At 39.2% G+C, this 20,810-nt stretch overlaps 3 protein-coding genes across 36 annotated transcripts in view; 1 reads left to right on the forward strand and 2 right to left on the reverse strand.

Annotated features, from left to right (window-relative positions):
- Nucleotides 1-18: 18 nt before the first annotated feature.
- LOC117208342 (UBX domain-containing protein 7) lies at nucleotides 19-2,788 on the reverse strand. The gene is made up of 10 exons (XM_033449480.1): nucleotides 2,470-2,788; nucleotides 2,074-2,316; nucleotides 1,712-1,986; nucleotides 1,363-1,632; nucleotides 1,212-1,278; nucleotides 966-1,114; nucleotides 852-897; nucleotides 689-774; nucleotides 438-610; nucleotides 19-365 (listed from the first exon to the last, which is right to left on the reverse strand). The coding sequence occupies exons 1-9, from the start codon at nucleotides 2,507-2,509 to the stop codon at nucleotides 452-454; spliced, it is 1,335 nt and encodes a 444-aa protein (XP_033305371.1). The 5' UTR covers nucleotides 2,510-2,788; the 3' UTR covers nucleotides 19-365; nucleotides 438-451.
- Nucleotides 2,789-3,220: 432 nt separating this feature from the next.
- LOC117208341 lies at nucleotides 3,221-5,686 on the forward strand. 2 transcript variants are annotated; one of them, XM_033449478.1, is made up of 7 exons: nucleotides 3,221-3,239; nucleotides 3,311-3,819; nucleotides 3,902-4,321; nucleotides 4,397-4,595; nucleotides 4,664-4,894; nucleotides 4,967-5,176; nucleotides 5,257-5,686. In XM_033449478.1, the coding sequence occupies exons 2-7, from the start codon at nucleotides 3,652-3,654 to the stop codon at nucleotides 5,586-5,588; spliced, it is 1,560 nt and encodes a 519-aa protein (XP_033305369.1). In that variant the 5' UTR covers nucleotides 3,221-3,239; nucleotides 3,311-3,651; the 3' UTR covers nucleotides 5,589-5,686. The 2 variants fall into 2 exon arrangements, with proteins under 2 accessions (XP_033305369.1, XP_033305370.1); XM_033449479.1 differs by lacking the exon at nucleotides 3,221-3,239 and having other exon boundaries at nucleotides 3,685-3,808.
- Nucleotides 5,687-6,045: 359 nt separating this feature from the next.
- LOC117208339 (twitchin) overlaps nucleotides 6,046-20,810 on the reverse strand; it is a 77,346-nt gene continuing 62,581 nt past the window's right edge. For all 33 annotated transcript variants that reach the window (XM_033449477.1, XM_033449447.1, XM_033449458.1 and 30 more), the window contains 29 exons: nucleotides 20,326-20,710; nucleotides 20,034-20,239; nucleotides 19,464-19,924; nucleotides 18,827-19,361; nucleotides 18,313-18,507; nucleotides 17,716-18,199; nucleotides 17,305-17,557; nucleotides 16,738-17,072; nucleotides 16,532-16,647; nucleotides 16,082-16,366; nucleotides 15,757-15,896; nucleotides 15,333-15,596; nucleotides 14,448-15,064; nucleotides 12,027-14,351; nucleotides 11,791-11,924; nucleotides 11,402-11,609; nucleotides 11,033-11,185; nucleotides 10,699-10,925; nucleotides 10,318-10,608; nucleotides 9,766-10,137; nucleotides 9,218-9,274; nucleotides 8,158-8,321; nucleotides 7,958-8,057; nucleotides 7,726-7,868; nucleotides 7,376-7,532; nucleotides 6,970-7,287; nucleotides 6,747-6,860; nucleotides 6,402-6,638; nucleotides 6,046-6,250 (listed from right to left, as the gene is read on the reverse strand). In XM_033449477.1, coding sequence (XP_033305368.1) covers nucleotides 6,445-6,638; nucleotides 6,747-6,860; nucleotides 6,970-7,287; nucleotides 7,376-7,532; nucleotides 7,726-7,868; nucleotides 7,958-8,057; nucleotides 8,158-8,321; nucleotides 9,218-9,274; nucleotides 9,766-10,137; nucleotides 10,318-10,608; nucleotides 10,699-10,925; nucleotides 11,033-11,185; nucleotides 11,402-11,609; nucleotides 11,791-11,924; nucleotides 12,027-14,351; nucleotides 14,448-15,064; nucleotides 15,333-15,596; nucleotides 15,757-15,896; nucleotides 16,082-16,366; nucleotides 16,532-16,647; nucleotides 16,738-17,072; nucleotides 17,305-17,557; nucleotides 17,716-18,199; nucleotides 18,313-18,507; nucleotides 18,827-19,361; nucleotides 19,464-19,924; nucleotides 20,034-20,239; nucleotides 20,326-20,710 — 9,233 coding nt within the window. In that variant the 3' untranslated portion in view covers nucleotides 6,046-6,250; nucleotides 6,402-6,444. The remainder of the gene's footprint in view (nucleotides 6,251-6,401; nucleotides 6,639-6,746; nucleotides 6,861-6,969; nucleotides 7,288-7,375; nucleotides 7,533-7,725; nucleotides 7,869-7,957; nucleotides 8,058-8,157; nucleotides 8,322-9,217; nucleotides 9,275-9,765; nucleotides 10,138-10,317; nucleotides 10,609-10,698; nucleotides 10,926-11,032; nucleotides 11,186-11,401; nucleotides 11,610-11,790; nucleotides 11,925-12,026; nucleotides 14,352-14,447; nucleotides 15,065-15,332; nucleotides 15,597-15,756; nucleotides 15,897-16,081; nucleotides 16,367-16,531; nucleotides 16,648-16,737; nucleotides 17,073-17,304; nucleotides 17,558-17,715; nucleotides 18,200-18,312; nucleotides 18,508-18,826; nucleotides 19,362-19,463; nucleotides 19,925-20,033; nucleotides 20,240-20,325; nucleotides 20,711-20,810) is intronic.

Consider the following 20,810-nt stretch of genomic DNA (forward strand, 5'->3'; position numbering starts at 1 on the left):
AGAAGAAAAAAAAGGATACAAGTTTCTCAAAATTTATATTGATGCATTCTAATTCCTGTCATTAAAAATGAATGTTATAACTTTATTGCTATTTGTATAAAAGTCAGTTAAACTGTCATGATTCATTCTATTGCACATTTAATTGAAAATATTTAACTGAAATGTGACTATTATAACGATAGTCGTGAATGTTTAGGACATTCACTTAATTGTTTAGGACAAATAGGATTATTACAATTACACATAAATGGCAATTGAATATGACAGTGTCTTTAATATATATATTAAGATACGCAATTTTTATCAAACTTATGATGTATTCCATAATGCAGTAGTTAAAAGGAAATACTTTGTCTATATTTTATCTGTAAAAAGCACAACATATTTCGTTACTTTAACATGTTACTTCATTTATTAAAATATATATGCATACTTACCTAACCAAAGATTACTATATCTTTGTTATAAATACTGTATTTGCTGGAAATAAAATCGTATCCGATAAATATATTTGTGGAGAAAGTGCTCCAATATTTGTTTTTGGAAACGGCACTAAATAAGTATGATCGGTTGATGAGTAACCCATACTCTTCATAGTATTTATGAAATCCTAAAAAAATAAAGATTAATGTGTATTTTCATTTATCATTCCCAAGTACATTAGTATTAATAAGTTCATTGTACTTACCTCTATAGTATCTGTAGCAGACATTGATATTGTTTCTTTCTTACCATTTGGCAGTCTTAGACAAAGTCTTATAGCAGATGTACTATCTATATAAACAATATATATACTTTTATTAACCTCAAGAAATCACATGAATAAAAGGTAAAATGCAATAATTTTTTACCAGTTTTCTTGCTCAGAGTGGACTTCAGTTCGTATGATCGTTCGTCCTAGAATAATATATGTGAATTACTCGGAATTATATAATATTAAATTGTATATGCTAACTTCAATATACCTTTGAACTTTCTATTTCTTGTTTCTTTTCGTTTAATTCGTCCAATTCAGTCATCCTTCTTTTTTTAGTTATGTTTCCAAATGTATCAGCTGACATACTTGTACTTGAACTTTGAATAGTTGTCATATCATTCTTAATATCTATATTACCTGTATAATAATTATGTAAACAAAATACTGATATTTAAGAAATGTCATATATTAGAAATACATTAAATGTTTGCTGTAATTGACAAGTACTGCTTACCTGAATCATTTAAATTATCAATAGTGTGCTTAAACGCTTTAACAGTAGTACTACTACTACTACAATCCTATAAATATATAAATACATGAAGAATCAAAGTATTGAAATTAACTATTTAATTAAAGAATGAAAAATCTTTTTCTACACATACTGATGAATTAGATGTAGAACTTCCTTCCGTTGCTGTGGTGGCAGTACAATTATTCCATTTTTTAGAATGAATTGAGTTGCTTGATACACATTCTGGTGATGAGTGAGAGCTCAACATATCATTTAATGCAAACATTAAAGTATCTACTGTAATATGATTGTAAGTTTTCATACATTCTCCTGTTCTAGGATCTATTACTGCTAGATAAGGATATTCATATACATCATAAAGATGCACATAATGACTTCCATCATTTGTATTTGATAAAACCTATTTAAATTTGCAATAGTATTAAATGAGTCTTTTTCCTTTGATAAAATTTAAATACAAGTCCTTTATGATAACTTACTTGCCACAAAACAAAATGATCCTTTATAATTTCTTGAATCTGTTGATTAGACCATACATCTCTGTTAAGGATTTGGCAAGAAAATTCTTGAGGATTTTGAACATTTACAAGTAACCAACGGTTTAATGATTTAGCGTGTTCACGAGCTTCCATAAAGGAACCTAGGAAGAGAATACCACATGGTGGACGAAATAAATCTTCCAATCTTTTTGATTTGCAGTAGGATATTTGTTTAACACCAGCTACTTTCCGAGTCATTTCTTCTTCTTGTCGTTCTATATTAAGTACAAAATGATTATACTATATACATAATCACATTATGTATGTATATGTTATCTACTATTTAATAAGATGATATTCACGGGTTTCTACTGCAAAATCCCTAAATCTGTCAAATACATTAGTCGATAATCTTGGAAGGGAACATATTGGACCAGATGGCACTAATACTTCTTGCACAGGTAAAATAGGAGGTCTCACTTCTGGTTCCGGATCAGCCGCACATGATTCAGATGCTTGACTACCATCAAACATTAAACTTATTGCAGTTTGCACATTTCCATCAGCTAATGACAAGTATTGGCGAGCTGTTGCCTCATTCTCCCCTTAAATTAACATAAAATAACTTATTAATGTAAGTTAAACATAAATTAATTTCAAATTAATTATTCATCAATTTTTTAGATAACAAGTCTCTGTACAAAACGGGAACAAGTTTCGTAATCCTTGATATGTTATTAGATTGGTATATTGCTTACCCGTCACTTCTATAAATTTTTCAATCAATTCTTGATCCATTATGACTCTAGATTATAGAAATGCATCAAATAAAATGCGTAAATATTAACATTATTCGTAGGTTACTAATTACACAACATTTCGAATTGTTTTCAAAGGTCTTCTATTTAAATCAGCCGTAAATTCAATAGTCCGTGATCTTTACATCCTAACGACGCGAAGCGTATATGAAGTTCTGATTTCAATACGAAAAACGGTTGTCTGCACTGCGATTATGCGATTGTGCGATTCAACTCAACATTCAACCATTCCAAAGAGTAGGGTTGACGATTCCATTTTAACCACAGAGAAAATGTAAGATAGATCCAGTATCAATATATTTTTATGTCATATGATTTAAGGACAATATATGTTGTCAGTCATAGCATTATTTCTATGTGGCTACATAAGTAATAGGACGTATTACTGATGTTACATATATTACACTATTAATGATTGAAATCGAGGTTGAGTATGACTATGAAATTAAAGATTTAAAAAGGGATAAGCAAAAGCAAAAATTTTGTATAAGTTTACAACCTACCCTATCATATCATTTTATAATAGTTTATACATTTTATCAGTTCTGCTTGATAGAAAAATAGTCACACTGCAAATAAAATTACTTCTAAATGTTATAATATGTATGAACACTAACTTATTATTTATATAATATCAGATAATACATATATTGAGATCTATTTTATGTATTACAACATCTGATTTAGTAAGGCATAAAATAAATTCTGCTGTATGTTCACTGATCATTGTTATTTATTTTACATTATCAATATTCTTAAAATTTCTTAAATTTTGTTAAAGCTAAGGAGGTTCATAGTCAACGATTATGTTCCATGATGAGAAAACGAACATGACACTAACTCAACATTTCAACTTTTGTTTAATATTTGTGATCAAAATTTCAAACAGAACCTTCTAAAGTTAAAGTGAAATACAAATTAAAGCATGTACTCATTTAGTTCGCGGTTTGCATTACTTATAATGACTAATCTGTATTCTAGCCCTTTTGAAGAGTTGTCTATACTCTTTCGAACAACAATTTTTTGTAACAACATATTTGAATCGAAACGTTGAAATAACTGATAACTTCTGTAAACGTATTAAACAAGGGTTTATTAGATAAATAATATCGAAAATACACCATGGAAGAATATTTAACCCTAATTCTTAAGCAAAACGAGATACGAGTGAAGAGAATAAAGCTTGCAAGTAAAAGTCGCTACTTTGCGTCTCTTTTTTCACACAATTTTAGTGATTCTCATAGCCAGGAACATGTTATTAATTACAACATTGCTCAATGTACTTTACAGGTTATTTTTATGATTTATATCAACTAACGTAGAAAAATGTTTATGTATTATTGTCTTAATTATTTAATTTTTATGCTTTTAGGATTTTGTTGATTGGGTTCACAATAGCACATATGTAAATATTCATTATCAACCCATAAGTCTTTCTCTGATAAAGTTTATGCAAGATAGACATTTTACAGGGTTATTGGATTTGTTACAGTTGAGCGCATTGTTTATAGTTGATGAATTAACAAATGATATTGTAAATATTATAGCGCTACAGTGGTTGTCACCACAGAAAGTAATCGATATATGGTTATTAGCAAAAGAGTTAAACATAAAGGCATTAGAAGATATGTGTATGTCTGTCTGTTTAGATAGGTTTGAGGAAATCCCTGAAGCTATGCTTGTCAGATTAGCAGCAGATGATATTGTTCAGTTATTAAACAACGTTAATATAAGAGTTTCCTCAGAATCGTATTTGCACCATATAAGAAGTGAATGGATAAAGTATCATGGGGTAAATGATATTGATCTTCTATCATATTTATTTACATGTGATCTCTACAGTATATATAAAATATTTTAACTATAGAATTCAGATATTGCGCATATCAATCAAAGAAGGCAACTTAAGTTTATAAGGGGAACAGTTATCTATGAAACATTTGAAGATGATACAAGGATTGGGTATTTGTGTACTTGGGACGGTAATGTTTTAAGTAAACGTGAACAATTAAAAAGTATTCAATATCCAGACAGATGGTTATTTGGGATGCAAGTTATTAGTAGAGGTGTGCTTCTATTAAGTTGCACATTTTATTAAGAAACACATTTCTAATCATTGAAAATATTGCTTTAGGTTTCAGTGTGTATACAGTTGGAGGAAACGTAGGTTTAGGAGGCACGCAATTTAATAACATTATTTCACGTTATTGCCTTCTATCTAAACAATGGTATTATGAATCAACGTTGCCAGTTCCAAGAAGGCACATGATTGCTGTGTTTCTTGGCAACAAGTTGGTCATAGTTGGTGGTGTGGGAAGGCATAGATTAAAATTGTATTCAGTCAATATTCTTGATATTCACACAGGTTAAAAATTTACATTATGAAATGTAGAAAATATTCATGAAAGTTCCAATGTTAGTGTGTAAACAATTTCAGGTATTTGGAAAGGAGGCATGCATGTTCCTGAGAGTTTTACCAATATTCCTCCTCATTGTGTTCTGGATGGAAAATTGTATGTGTTGAAATCATCCGTTTATATTTATTATCCCACAGAAGATTATTGGCAAACTATATTGATACGCGATGATGATGTTATTGAAAGAATAGACGCATTTCTTACATGTAACACAATCCTACTTTTTGAAGGTAAATATTGCATAAAAGGATATTGACGATATTTTTACTTTTATATTTACATCTATAATAACTTCTAATGATTTTTGTAGGAGATGAAGATTTAGACGAAATGATTCTTACGAGAATCGAGATTACAAAAGACGACTCTGTTTGTGACAGAGGAGAATGTATAAAACGACCTATAGAGCATAAGGAACTAAGGACGTATGTTGTGAATATAGAAAGTAGTTATGGGCTTCAGTTAAGATACCTGCAGTCCGCTAATATTGGTATAATGATGATAAATAATGTCAATCAACAAGATGGTAATCAATATTTGCATGTACACACGGAGGAGAACGACGACTTCGTAGATTATATTTTTCCACGATATAGTTGCTTTAATATCATAGATCCTCGTACTTTGTACAATACCGCGTAATTAAAATCTTTTTACTTGAATACGATGTAAACGACTTTATGAAATCATAAGGGAAGTAGTGAAAGGAAAATAAAAAGTCCGCAACTTTTATATTTGAATTATCTTTTTTATTTATCTGAAATTTTGTAACGGAAGCAGTCTTCAAACATGTATAACACGACAGTGCGTACGATTACATGGAATAAGGATGTACATTTCGGCAGTGTTAAACTCTTTCGTATAGTCATCTAGCAAGATTGGTTATTGTTGTTTTAACGTACGAGGATGCTGGTTATCCTGCTGAGTCTGACTATTGCGAAAGTTTCCTGTTTGTAATTTAACTGCCGTTTGTGTACGATTGTGTACTTAAAATATGCAAATTCGTGTATACAGCAAAGCTCGTATTAGCGTATAGATTGCGCGTGCTATCCGTATTGCTTAACACTTTAGATTCTTCTTTCATCATATAATGACATGATTTTTTTTGCGATATGATAAGCACACAAAAAGTAAGGTAATTTACATATAGAATAGCATGAATACAATAGTTTTCCAATTTCTCTTTTATACACGAGCGTTACGTCGCCTATGACCGCGATTATTTTCAAGTCGCACATTTATATAGTTCATTTTTACAGTTTTTTTTTTCTCGTATTGTTGTCCTCCCGATAATATTCTAGAAGCTGAAAAGAGACCCATTAAAACAAACAAATAATTAAATTTCGTGAATCGACATGCTATCTTAAAATACATGAGATATGAGGATGAGGGCGAAACTTTGGATGAGGTAAGGGAAAGAATAAAAACTGCATATATACACAGATCTTATCAAACCTTGTCGTGTTGCGTTTTGACACGCGCGAAATCAACGATTTCATTATTCGTTGGTAACGTTCAGGGCGAAAGCAGCATTGGTCTCACCCTTCTTGCCGATCGCGCGAGCAACATACTGACCCACGTCGCTGGCTGTACATGCTTTGATACGCAACTCGAACGATTTGTCACCGTCTGAACTGAAGAGGTACCTGCTACTAGATTCTGGGAGCGCTTTTCCGTCTTTCAACCACGTTACTGTATTGTTAAGAACAATAATAATGTAATAAATGTAATAAATTTAATAAAATTTGGTAAAATTCTGTGCTTCGAATTCTCACGACTAAAATAAACGTTTTCGCTTACCTTTCAGAGGCGCGGTTTCAGTCTTGCATACGAATGTAACCGATTCGCCTTCGCTTACCGTTGCAGATTGTGGGAATGTCGTGAAGACTGGACTCTTCGGTTCCTCATTTGGAACTGAAAGCAAAATACTTTCGTAAATCACTGTATCAGATTTCATATCGATCGGTTATCGCCGTTTACTGCAAGCTAATAAAGTAAATTTTTGAAATGAATGTTAACGTACCAAGTACGTTTAATGTGCACGATGAGAAGCTCTCTCCTGCGTCATTGAATGCCTCGCAGGTATAAGTGCCAGAGTCTTCAGGGAAGATTTCGGCAATGTTCAGTTTATAGATATTAGCCTCGCTGCTGTACTGGAAGTCCTTGCTAGGTTTGATTTCCTTGTTGTTGTGAAGCCAGATTACGTCGAATTTCTTCGCGCCGATTATTCGACAGCTCAAGGTCACGGCTTCGCCATCCTTTACGAACATGCTGGTTACGTGATCTACGATCTTTGGAGGCTTGTCATCGGTCTTTTTCTTCGCGGCTGCATTTGCCATGGCTGCAACGAACATGTTTATTTAATTATTCCGCCCTTTTTCCGTAGTACGATTTCTCGTTTCACGAGTCATCCTGATTACTGTACTTACGTTTCACGGTTAATTTGCAGGAGGTAGTTACGGTGCCGATGCTATTGCTTGCTTGGCAAGTATATTCACCCTCATCCTCAGGGAATACCTCATTGATAACGAGAGTCGCGACTCCGCCTTTGTACTTCAAGCTCATAATTTCCGACGAACTCAGCGTCTAATGGAGGAGAAAGCTTATTAATTTTTATCCTTATAAGAAAATAGAATTGTATTACAAAGTGTGATAGAATTCACATTTACTACTACAAAGAGTTATAAAAGTATTGAATTTTATGAAATTTAAATATCAAAATTCGAGGATTGCGATAAGTTCTCCAGTTTTTTTAATATGTATACATGTAAGTACTTGCCTTGCCATTCTTGGACCAGGTGACTTGTGGCTCTGGATCACCGTCAACGTTTACGTTAAGTTCCAGCTGTTCTCCATCATTGATAGTAAGATCGCTCAATTTTTTCGTGAATTGCGGTGCTCTCATCGAGTCATCCGGAGGATCTTTAAAGACGACATTTAAACAAAACCAGTTATTAGATAATTCACTTGGTCATACAGTTTTTCAGGTGGAAATAACATATTTAACGTACAGATTAATTCCTTTGTCGTACTTCTAGATCGAGATGGACTACCGGTGCTATCGAGTCCGTATTTCTTGGTATTTCGCTTCTCTGTGCTGGAGTCTGTAGCCTAGAGAAATTGTATGTATCAAATACTTATTTCTTTTATCCATTACCAGTTTATCTATATCTTTTTTTTATCAAATATTTAGTTTCTCTGCTCCTCTTACTTTATAGGAAGATGAACTCGAGGAATTGTATTTATTGGTGGTAGAGCTACTGTAATTATGACCCTGTGTGGTAGTGGAACTGTATCCACTGTATCCACCGGCTTTGTGTACCGTTATGATCGGAGGTGGTGCTGGTTTCAGCGGCTGCTCGATGAATTTTCGATCTACGAAATAATATTTCAGTTTCATACGTTGCTGTTAGATTATATTTTCTCTAGCAAACGTAAAAAAGAACCGAAAAGTGCGACCATAAAGCCGAATGCCAGGAAGAATAAAGCAGTATCAAAATCATTTGCATGAAAAATTAAGCAAGATCGTTGATAATGGCAGTTTCGTGGGAGCTGGGGAATTGCAATATAGTTTAGGAATAGCTAACTAGGGGCAAGATAATAAATTTTGTTATTATTTACAAATTATGGGTCACCAAAAGGTTGATCAATCATGTTTTCTTTACAAAGATGTCTCTCAATTTGGCAACGGATAGATAAGAAAAATTATATATCCGATTGACAAGAGTTCAGGTCAATTGCTACATATAAAAAATCTGTCTCTTTCGCATCACGTGTGGATCTCATAAGTTAAAGATCTCTCTTCATTTTTTCAAAAATTGCATATTTGTTCAACGCTCGACAATTTCGTTACTCGTTCAGATATAGAAATTTCCATACATAGTATGATAAACATACGCTCCTACTTTTTGAGAATATATATATCTTTTTATATTAACCGTATAAGATAATTTGTCGCAAACTGACAGAGACTCTAAGGAGAAATCCGCAAAAACCGGAGGGGTAAAGTAGACTCAAAATTTTTTGCTACGCTCTTCAATATTTACATATTAACTATAATAAGCAATAAATTGATTTACTTGCAGTACTTGTTAAAAAAAAATTCCTAGAAACATTCCTACTTTTCAAGATATTACAATGATATTAAGGGAATAATGTTGTACAGGGATAATTTGTTTTAAGTAATTGTACAGGGATAAATTGCGTTTTACAATTAATGTACGATTAAGCGGGATTGCAAGCAAGAAGGGGCTATAGTCCAAAAATTGTACCTCCGGAATGTAGGAGGTCGTGCGCCAATTTCAGTTGCTCCTCTGTTTCTCCAGTGCCTACGAACAAATATTTCATCAGTGTTTTACTATAAATACTAATAAAAGTGTAAGTAGAAATAAAATAATATAGGTATACATTTTGTATCAAGTGAAAAAGAAGCATCTTTTTTAACACGTGTCACCAAGAAAAAACTTTCAATTTATAGTCGATAGTCGTCATACGATGAATGAAAATATTTTGTGGAATATAATGGTACAAAATTAATTATGCAGGGTGGTTCTTTCATCCTGGGTTCCTAAGTGTTCTAATTACTCTCATTGATACAAAATATTGTATTGTAAATATTCTGTTGGCTCTGGACAACAAATATTGTGATTCACGATTTTTCCTTGGATATCGTTTTTTTTTTTCAAGATTTCAAGCTCATCGTTATTCTTTGAAGATCGCAACTAAGAAATTAACGAATCACATTGTACATTTCACTGTATATTTCCGTGTGAATGGAAAGTCATTGGAAATCAGTTCTACGGTGAACGTGTTAAATTACCTTCAACGATGACTACGCAGCTGGTTTCATCCTTTCCATGTTTGTTCGTCGCGATACAACGATATTTGCCGCTGTCTTCCGGTTTGCAGTCGATGATTTCCATCGTGACGACACCGTCCGAGTTTGTCATCGCGTAGTGATGCTTGGAGAGCTCCTCCCTGTCTTTGTACCATTTCACCGTCGGTGGTGGATTGCCAGCGAGACAGCAAAGGAGTTTGCACGTTTGTCTGACTTGAATGACACGTGGTCGAAGGAGGAAGGTGAAGCTTGGCGCCGATTCGATCGTCTCCAACCAGACATTATAACCGAGCGGTTCTCTCCTTCGGACTGGATGCAGTTCTGGTCTGTATTTTGGAATCTCCTTAGGTAGCGCTGAAAATAAAAAACGATGACTCTTTTAGCGTAATTAACCTGACCAAAGAGAAGGAAAATAGAAACTCGGAGGGATATTTGTAGTTAGGTAAATAAGATTTGCATTAATCAAGTGATATCAAGTTGCTCGAATTCGGACAATTTGACCAGTCCGACGGAGATTTAAGGTTCCATACGTACGTTGCACGTTCAGGAAAACGACCTCTTCTCTGTAGCCGTAATGATTCTCTGCCCTGATCACGTACTCTCCTCTGTCCTCTAGTTTCACTCTGTTGATGATGAACGTGTAATCATCGCCGTGATATCGTTTCATGAATTTCACGGATTGTCTGAGTTCCTGATTGTTGTGGAACCACGTGAGAGTGGGAGAGGCGATCGCGATTACGCGGCACGTGAACTTCACGCTCTGTCCTTCGTAGGCAAACGCACTTGTCGGTTTAATGACGAATCTAGGTGCCGCTTGTCGCCGATCTGTATAGAAATTTAAAATGTTACTTGCGCAAATGAAATCTTATTTTCTTGAAAATAAAATTTCGGAAGCTAAGGAACATCATCCCTTACCGAACGAGGAATCGTAGATCTTGTACTTTTCGATCAACAATTTTCTGAGCGAAGAATATTCGGCTAGCCGTCCAATAGGAAGAACGTATTTGTCCCAGTTCTCGTATTTGGCTCGCAGTCTGTCTCTGAAGTTCAGGTATCGACTGGTTGCAATTGGTGTTGTACGGTTGCTGTGATCACCGGTTAACCATGGATGAAGGAGACATTCATGGGCAGTCATACGTTTCCTAAATGCAAACAACATCTCATTAATGTGTAACTCTATATCTACAATGTATGCATTGAATTTGTTGAACGAGCCAATATTATCAACACATTTTAAGCGACAACGTACTCTTTGTTCTTGACGAGCAACCGCCTAATGAAGTCCTTGCCTTCTTCGGAGACGTCGCGGAACGCTTCTTCGTCAAAGTCCCAGTCGCAGGCCTTAACGTTCTTCAGAGTTTCGATGTCGTTGTCCCCGGCAAACGGCGAAAGTCCGCTCAATCTGTACAATTAGTTTTAATTAGATCAACCAGTTAACTAAGTGATTTGTTAGTAGTAGTTAATAGTAGTAATCAGTTATGTAGATGCTAGCAATTTTCGTTTTTCAAAATGACTAGCGTAACTTGGGTTTTCTTTGATTCATTAATTTTCCTGATTATCTTTGCAGGTTAATCGAAGGGGTTCGTAGGCATATTTGACTCAAATAAACGAAGCTTACAAAACGTAGGCCAGAACACCGCAAGCCCACATGTCCGTGTAGAAACCAACAGGTTCGCGTTCGACGATTTCAGGCGCAGCAAATTCTGCCGTGCCGGTACTGATCTTCACCACTTCGTTAGGATCGAGCTTCGTAGCTAAACCAAAATCGATCAGTTTGACATTGGTGCTGTTGCGTGTCTGGCACATGATGTTCTCAGGTTTGATGTCTGAAAAAGAGAAACAATAGATTTAATTAATTTTCTTCTTCTCCCTTTTCCTTATTTCTAATGTAAGTAGAGACGAATCGATTGGTGGACCGACAACTTATGTAATCGAAGTTCATATAGGACGAGTTCACTGATCTTCTCCATTGCTAATGATTTTTCTTCAATTCGTTCGTATAATTACCTAGATGTATAATATTTTTCTCGTGCATATGTTTCACAGCTTCGCAGATCTGTCTCATATAGTTGATAACTTCAGCCTCGGACATGGTGTAACCTTCCGCTGTGATTCTCTCGAAGAGTTCACCACCGGACAAGCTGAACGAAGGAAATGAGATTAGAAATTGAAGCAAAAACAGCAAAGCTTGAACAGCTAAGCCTGAGTTATGATCGTAGATCAAGATATGCAGGTGTACTTACAACTCGAAGATCAAGACCATCTCGTCATCGTCCTCGAACGCGTCATGAAGATTGATCAACTTGGGATGATGCAGTTGATTCATTATATCGATTTCCTTCCTGATAAGTTCCTTTTCCATTGCATGAGACACAGGGATAAACTTAGCCGCGAATATGTTTCCAGTAGCTCTCTCGCGACAACGATGGACCACACCAAACGCGCCAGTTCCAATCTCTTCAAGAATATCGTATCTGTCATACACCGAGATGTGTTTAATTTCAACCGGCTGTGGAACGTATTTGCTATAGATATCGAACACGAATTGATCGTAATCTCGTGGCTTCTCGTCGCTTCGTCCGCGGATCTTCTTGCCCGTCTCATCCACCTTGTATTCTTTCTGTTTGAATTCCCTCTTGATCGTTCCCTTTGTCGTGATCAACGGCGTGACTTCACTCGGGTCAGATCTTCCGTAAATGTTCTCAGCGCAAATTCGGAAGTCGTATTGATGTCCAGGACTGAGGCCAGTAACCGCCATAGAGCAGAATCTGGTGTTGCCGACTCTGATCCAGCTGGTCATCGGATGTTCGCGTTTTTCGACAAGGTAATTAGTGATGTTGCTACCACCGTCCCAAACTGGTGGTTTCCAGGTCAGAGCCAACGAGTCGTGACCAATATTGTCCACCTGTGGGAATCTCGGAGGATCTGGTCTGTCGCTGATTTGGATCTTGATGATCGCTGTGTCTTGACCCATGTCGTTCTCAGCAGTGATTCGATAAGGTCCTGAATCGATACGGCTACCGTCTATGATAGTAAGAACAGCGTGTCTTTCCTTCACCTCCACGGTGTAGTGTCCGCCAGATTCGATCGTCTCTCCTTCTCTGACCCAGGTGATCTTTGGTTTCGGATATCCGGTGAATGGAATCTTTATAACCACGTTGACACCTTTGTCGAAGAATGCAGTGTCTCTGAACCTCGGCGGTACGTTCAATTTCGGTGGTGTCTTGATCAAAAGTTCGCCCTTAGTCGATTTGACGCCGCATTTGTTCACAGCGCGGCAGACGTATTCATCCGCGTCCTCTCCAAACACATCGTGGATGATCAGGTTGTGCGTGTCGCCCTCCGAATATATGTTGTATCGAGATCCACTGACGATCTCGCGAGCTCCCTTGAACCACGTGATCGTGGGTTTCGGGATACCAACGATCTTGCACTGGAAGTGAGCATTGTGGTTCTGCACACAGCTGACCTTGTGCAAAGGTAGAATCACTTCCGGAGCTTTGGCTGCCTGAGGGTCGGTGATCTTCACGGAAGTCGAGGCCTTCGATTCTGGTCCGAGACCAGCAGCGTTTTGAGCGAACACACGGAACTCGTACTGCCTTCCTTCGATCAGGTTGCTGATGTTGATTTGAGTGGGTAGACAAATAACGACGTTCACGCGCTGCCAGGCTTGGCTGCCGACTTCGCGCTTGTCGATCCAGTAGCCTTGTATCTTCGAGCCACCGTCCGATTCTGGTTTCTCCCACGAGAGATTTACGAAGTCTCCGCCAACCTCGGTGACCTTTGGCGTTCCTGGAGGGCCAGGAGGATCGAATGGCGCCTTGGCCTTGATAGGATTGGTTCCCTCGAGCGGAGGTCCCATTCCGTTGTCGTTTACGGCCATCACGCGGAACAGATACTCTTGTCCTTCGGTCAGACCCTGTACCATGAAAGAACAATCCTTGCAGAAGGAGGAAACGATGATCCAGTGAGTGTGACTGACGTCGCGACGTTCGACGACGTAATGAGTGACGCGAAGACCACCGTCGTACTTAGGAGGTCGCCAGGTCAGAGTGCAAGTGTGTTTATCGATATCTGTGACGTCGAGAGGTTCGGTCGGTGGTCCAGGTAGTCCAGTAATGTACACGTTGAACGAACCACTGACGCTACCGCTGTCGTTTGAGATCGAAAGATCGTATACTCCAGCATCGTCTTTCTGAATGTCCTTGATGAAGATGATGAGGTACTCGTCGAACACGGTGTACTTGATGTGACTCGTTTCCACCACCTTGCGACCGTCTTTCTTTAGAGTAATATCCATCGGTTGGTCGCCACTGTAGTAGATCTTGATCTTCGTGTTGTCGTTTTCAGCCAGGTACAGGGCATCCGGCATGCGCTCGATACGAGGCGGGGAACCGATCTTCAATCGACCTGTAGTCGTAGCCAGACCCAGTGGGTTTGAGATCTGACAGCTGTAGTCGCCGTCGTCTGCGTCCGTGACTTCGGATATGACGAGCCTGTAGATTCCGTCGAACGCCTCCGTACGGAAGCGACCGCCGATCGTGATCTCTCTGCCATTCTTCAGCCACCTAGAATTCGTAAAATTCAATTAGACGCAGCGTTCGATATGAAACGAAAAATAGCGCGTCGAATTGAAGGGTAGGAAACGCTTCAAAGAAACAAACCTTGCGGTCGGTTGTGGTTTTCCCGTGGCCTCGCATTCGAGGACCAGAGTTTTGCCGAGCGGTACGTTCGTGCTGATTGGCAGAGTTCTGACGAATTCTGGCTTCTCGCCACCTTCCACCTCGCAGATCTTGACGGGCGTGGTGCAAGAACTTGGTTCGGATCTTCCCGCAGCGTTCACCGCGAAGATTCGGAATTCGTAATCTCCCCGTTCGATCAGATGTAGAACAGTGTACTCTGTGTCGGTGACGTTGTATTCGTTGCATTTTGCCCAAAGCGCGCTTCCGACTTCGCGTTTCTCGATCACGTAACCGGTGATGCGGCTGCCTCCGTCGGAAATCGGAGCTTCCCACTTGAGATCGACGTAGTTCTTGCCAACCTTCACGACCTGTGGCGTGCCTGGTGGTGAAGGCACGTTGAATTTGCTCTTCAGTTTGAACGGTGCCGATGGCGCGCTAGGTTTGCTGAAGCCAGCTGCGTTCTTTGCGCGTATTCTAAACTCGTATTCGTGACCGCTCAGTAAATTGTAACAAATGTAGGTGGTGTCTTTGACCAGGTAGTCGTTCGCCACTCTCCATGTGGCATCGTCCGCAGGATCGCGGAATTCGATCTTGTAACCCTAAAGAGAAAAAGAGCAATCGATTGATTTTTGTTTTATTTTGAATATAGAGCGGAATCTCGATCATTCGACTTTATTGCAACCGAGGCAATTCAGCTCTATCGAGATCCACAACTGCTTCGAATGTTTTAGAAAGCGACAAATTAACCGGAGAAACTGTTTCAATTTTCCCTACTGTCTTTCGTCAGCTTTTACCGTGTGATTTATTCATCATAGTTCATTTCCATCTTAAAAGATCTACAAGTAATGATGTCATTAATATACACACCTGAATACGAGATCCACCATCGGATATTGGACGGGTCCATACAACGGTCGCGTTCGACGTATCCCAATCGATAACACGTGGTTGTCCAGGAGGTTCGGGCACCGTGAATGGGAATTTCGCGGTAATCGGTTCATCGGCTTGCAATGGTTCCGATATTCCGTATTGGTTCTCCGCACGGACACGGAAGTTATACGTACGGTTGGGTTCAAGACCGATTACGTCGTAATGAGTGTTTCTTACAAAACTGCTGAGTTTCACCCAATACTGAAATCATTCAACATGACATTTTAGAATTAAACAGAGAAAAAGAAGGAAATCATTCGATGTGTAATCTAATAGTTACATAGTTGTACGCGTATAGATAACATTTCAAAAATTTTTTTAGAGAAAAAGAAGAAGAAAAGAAGAAAGAGAAGCCACTTACGCCAGCCGGATCCAGTTTTTCAACGACGTAATTTGTAACGGGTGAGCCACCATCGTCGAACGGAGGTTTCCAAGACAACGTGCAAGTTTCAGGAGTGATATCAGAAATATCAAGTGGTCCTTGCGGTGGAGATGGTTTGTCTACGAATATAATCAGTCGTCAAGTACTTCGCTTCTAAAGTTTCTTTTAGCATAATTAAACAATTATAACTGCTTAAAACAATTATAGTTGCAGACGCAATAAAACCATTCGTAGTGACGATTGCTTAATTATTTTGAACAAGGTATTTGCGTGAAAATAAAAGGACTTTCAGGCTAGTGCTTACCTACAACGAGAACCTTGCACGAAGCAGAATCAGTGCCGACAGTGTTCGTAAGGTAGATCGTGTACGTTCCAGTATCGGATCTCTTGGCTTTCTTGTTAATGAATTGTGAGGCGACATCCGTCGTATCGAATTTGATTCTTTCGCCTGTAAGGACTTCCTCGCCGTTGATGGACCAGCTTGGTCTTGGTTTTGGATTCGCTGTGTAAGGAACGGTTATCGTGAACGGTTCTCCGGCAATCACAGTCATGTCACGGATGCTGAGGTCGGACGTGATCTTTGGTGGGACTGAAATAAATTCGAGTAAAATCATAATCACAACAGTTTGATATCACTTAGAGCATGTTTCATTTTTAATAGCGAGATTATGGATTTTTAACTCTACGCATTCTTAAGTAAAATTACTGATATATAAATAAAATATGTCTAAGAGCAAATGCTTTGAATACTTACATGGTGGTGCACTGGCTCTAATCACGTCAGAGTTGGAACTCCATGGTCCTCGTCCAGCAGCATTCTCTGCCGCGACGCGGAATTCATAATCGTGATTTTCTATCAGACCAGTTACTCTATAAAATTTCAAACAGTTCAAGTTTTTCAATTTGTTCCTCATAATCGAGTATAATTTTAATCGTTCGAAGACACGAAGCAAGCTTTACCTATAAGTAGTCTCATGAACGAGAGATGGTGTGGCTTTCGTCCATTTGTCTTCGCTCAACAGACGCTTCTCGATGACATAACCAAGGATAGGTGAACCTCCATCGTGACGAGGTTTGGTCCAAGTAATAGTAATGCTATCCTCTGTCGTTTCAACGCCTTTCGGAGTTCCAGGTGCTCCAGGTGGATCGAATGGATGCCTGGCCTTGATCGGATCCATCGTGGTTACAGGATCCGAGGTACCGTATTGATTTTCAGCCATCACGCGGAATTCATACATGTTTCCGACTGTCAGATTCCTTACTCGACAGAACGGTGTCGTCACATAGCTGCTCACCTGTTGTAACAAAATAAGAAAGTTAACAAAGAAGGATCCCGAAGAATTTTTTTCAAGGAACCGCATTAAACGCCTCATGATTCAGTTAATTCTAATAATTTTCATTTTAATAAATGGTAAATATTTTTGAATCATTAGACAGATGCAGAGAAGCCGATACCAAAAAGTTTTACGATTCCTTTCGAAAGAAATCTTATAGTATACCTGAAAAGCTCTGCTTTAGACTACAAACCTTGGACCACGTGCCCCTTGATTCTCGTCTCTCAACGACGTAGTTGGTAATATCGGCGCCTCCATTGTCTTTCGGTGGGTTCCAGAACAGCGTGAGAGCATCTCCTCCAAATTCATCAGCGTGAAGATTCACAGGTGGATTTGGACGGTCCAGAACCTTAACGTTCACCGTGGCGGTGTCGAAGCCGGAAGAGTTGCGTAACTGTAGACGGTACTGTCCACCGTCCGAACGTTTCGCATTCTTTACCACAAGACTGCGGAAGAAATTATATGCGATATTTATCCATGTTACTAATTATCATATGTTGTCTTTTGTCTGTTACAGGTAAGCAACATTTCAATGATATTCTTCAGAATATGACATCAAGTAGCTAACGAACTGATTACACAATTGAATAGTTAACAAACATACCTAGCATAGTCGTCGCCCAATTGTTGATGTACACGCGGATCTGTCTCATCCTTGATAACATCGTTAGCAAACCATGTGGCAGTGGGTTTGGGGAAGCCAATGTAAGGCACGTGAATGGAGAAGTCTTCACCAGCGCGAACAGTGATGTCGCGAACTCCTCCGAGGTCCATGACAGGTTTGTTGGGTTGTTCCTCGATAACGATGGGATTACTTGGTCTGCTTGGATCGCTATTACCGACATCGTTCACTGCGATCACTCTGAAGAGGTACTCCTCGCCTTCGGTGAGTTTCGGTACCGTGTACACGTTGGTCGGTATCAGAGCGCCATTAACGTCGTCCCATTCGTCCTGACCTCTCTGCTTCATTTGGACAATGTAGCCTCTGATCTTAGCACCACCGTCGCTACGTGGTGGTCGCCAGCTCAACGTTACAGAATCTTTCGTTATCCTGTCAGGTTTCGGTGGTTCGGGAGCATCAGGACGCACTAAAATACATTGGATGATCAGAATATGAGAACAATCGCTAATCTTTCGACGATCTGTCGAAACATCGTGACCGTAGCGGGAAAGAAACGAGTAAGCATTTTGTTATACTTACAACGTTGATGTCCAGCAGTAATAGGTTCAGTCGGTTTACTGGGTTTACCAGGTCCAGCTTCATTGACGGCAATAACTCTGAATTCGTATTTAGATCCTTCGTGAAGATCTTGCACCGTGAATGTCGTATTCGGAGTTGGATAGTTGTTGACTTTGAGCCATTCACCACCCCGTTCTCGTCTTTCCACGTAATATCCTGTAGACAGGAGAATTAATCGGTAAATTTATACATAAATTAATACACATATAGTAATAATTTAACAGAATGTAATTTAATTAGAAAATTACAAACAGGAGGAGCAGATGGAATTTGTCTTTTATTAGAGGTGTCGTGGAATACTAGAAGACGATTTTGAAAGCACGAAAATGCTCCTAATATGCAAAACTGTAGAAAATATCCAAAATAGTATACTCGTTATGATATTTAACAAATGAAACAGACCTCTATTTTGATCACTTTCTTTAGTTATATTATATTTAGTTATATGGAAGAAAAGAAAAGTATGACGTCTCACCGGTAATAGGCTTGCCACCAGTATTGAGCGGTGGATTCCACAAAAGACTACAGCTGTTGGGTGTGTATCCAAGGATTTCGGGTTGACTAGGCGCGTCTGGTGGATCGTATGGACTCTTGGCGACGACTGGTTTGCCTTCCAGTGGTTCAGACACACCGTACATATTTTCAGCTCGCACTCTGAACACGTATTTCTTGCCCTCGGTAAGACCTTTGGCCGTGTAGCTTGTTCTTGGACAGTATCCTGGTGTTTGACGCCAGTTATCGGCTCCATACTCAGATACCTCAACGATGTAGTTGGTGACGTCGGATCCACCATCATCCAGAGGTTTGTTCCAGGATAAGGACACGGATTCCTGCGTGGTGCCAGTGTATTGTAGGGGACCTTGAGGTGGTCCTGGTCTATCGACCACGATAACCTCGATGTCGGCTGAATCTTTTCCATGCTCGTTCGTCGCTGTGACTGTGTAAATACCGCCATCTTCCCGGACCGATTTTTCGACCAACAAATTCGTGCGATCGCTCTTGGTTTCGGTCTGAAAGTTATTAGAAAATTAACGGTTGAGATATTACTGATTTGCATGAGTCGATACTCATACGCAACAGATCTGAACCAAAGCTATAAACCATTTGCTTACCGATATTCGAAGAGTTTCGAGGAGAGGCCTCGAGTCTTTGGTCCATTCGATAGTGGGAGTTGGCGCTCCGGACAATGGAATGTTAACATTGATGGGTTCTCCGGCACGCACCTTGATCTTGCGTCCAATCAGCGCGTCCAAATTCAATTTCGGTTTCTCTTTCATCGGTTTCGCGATGAATACGGAGGACGTGTCGCTAGGTTTGCCCGCGCCAGCGGCGTTTATAGCAGTTACTCGGTATTCATATTGATGACCTTCGGTCACATGGTCGTCATAATATTCAGCATATCTCGCTGGCTCTTTGGTCAATTTCAACCAGCGGCCAGTTGCGCGATCGCGCCGTTCCACGTCGTAACCGATGATCTTCGATCCACCGTTGCTGATCGGCGCCAACCATTTGATCTTGATGTGGTCTTTGTCCGCGTCGACACATTCTGGCTTTCCAGGTTGTCCAGGTACGACTGAATAGAACAAACAATTTGTTAGGGTTTTCCAGTAAATATAGCTAGCAAGTGTAATAATACTTATGAGCCGTAGTATACATATCCGATGATAGAGTAGAGAATTTACCGAATTGGTTCTTGGCGACGATCGAGTGATCTGTAGTCAAAGGATCTGAGCGGCCTTGAAGATTCTCCGCGCATACCCTGAACTCGTAAGTCGTACCTTCCAGCAATCTCGGTACTGTGGCGTGATTATACTTGGGATTGACGTGAGTGACAGCTGGTACCCAGCCACCACCATGGGTCAAGTCACGTTTCTCGATTACGTATCCACTAAAAAGGATCGCAAAAAGCGTTGTATTATTTTACGCTTATCACTTTGTTTCGTGAAATCGTTAATTTAAGACGTCGGTACTCACGTGATTTCGCTACCACCGTTATCTTTAGGTGGTTTCCACGACAAGGTAACCGACTGGCTTGTGATTTCTTCGTACTGCAGAGGACCTTCTGGTGGGCCAGGTCTGTCGAGAACGATAACTTGGAAGCTACCTTCGTCTATTCCGCTGCTGTTCTTCAACAACAAGTGATACAATCCGGAATCGGATCTTTGAGCGTTAACAGTGTGAACAATGGTGTGATAACCGATCGAGGTAACAGTTGTTCTATCGGTGGTCAGTAGATCGCGACTTCCAACTGTCCAGGTAACCTCCGGAGTTGGTTCGCCGACGAAGTCGATGTCGACGTGGAAGATGAGACCAGCCTTGATTCGAATATCTTGCAAAGGCGTCTTGATCTTTGGAGCCACTAAAATATTGAATTATTTTATTAATAAAATGTTTGGATAGTTCGTAGTAATAATTAGGTTGTGCATGTTTATGCAAATTTACATTTTTACGAATACATA

This window comes from Bombus bifarius, unplaced genomic scaffold (genome assembly GCF_011952205.1).
Source record: "Bombus bifarius isolate JDL3187 unplaced genomic scaffold, Bbif_JDL3187 scf7180000008062, whole genome shotgun sequence".
NCBI classification, from domain to species: domain Eukaryota; kingdom Metazoa; phylum Arthropoda; class Insecta; order Hymenoptera; family Apidae; genus Bombus; species Bombus bifarius.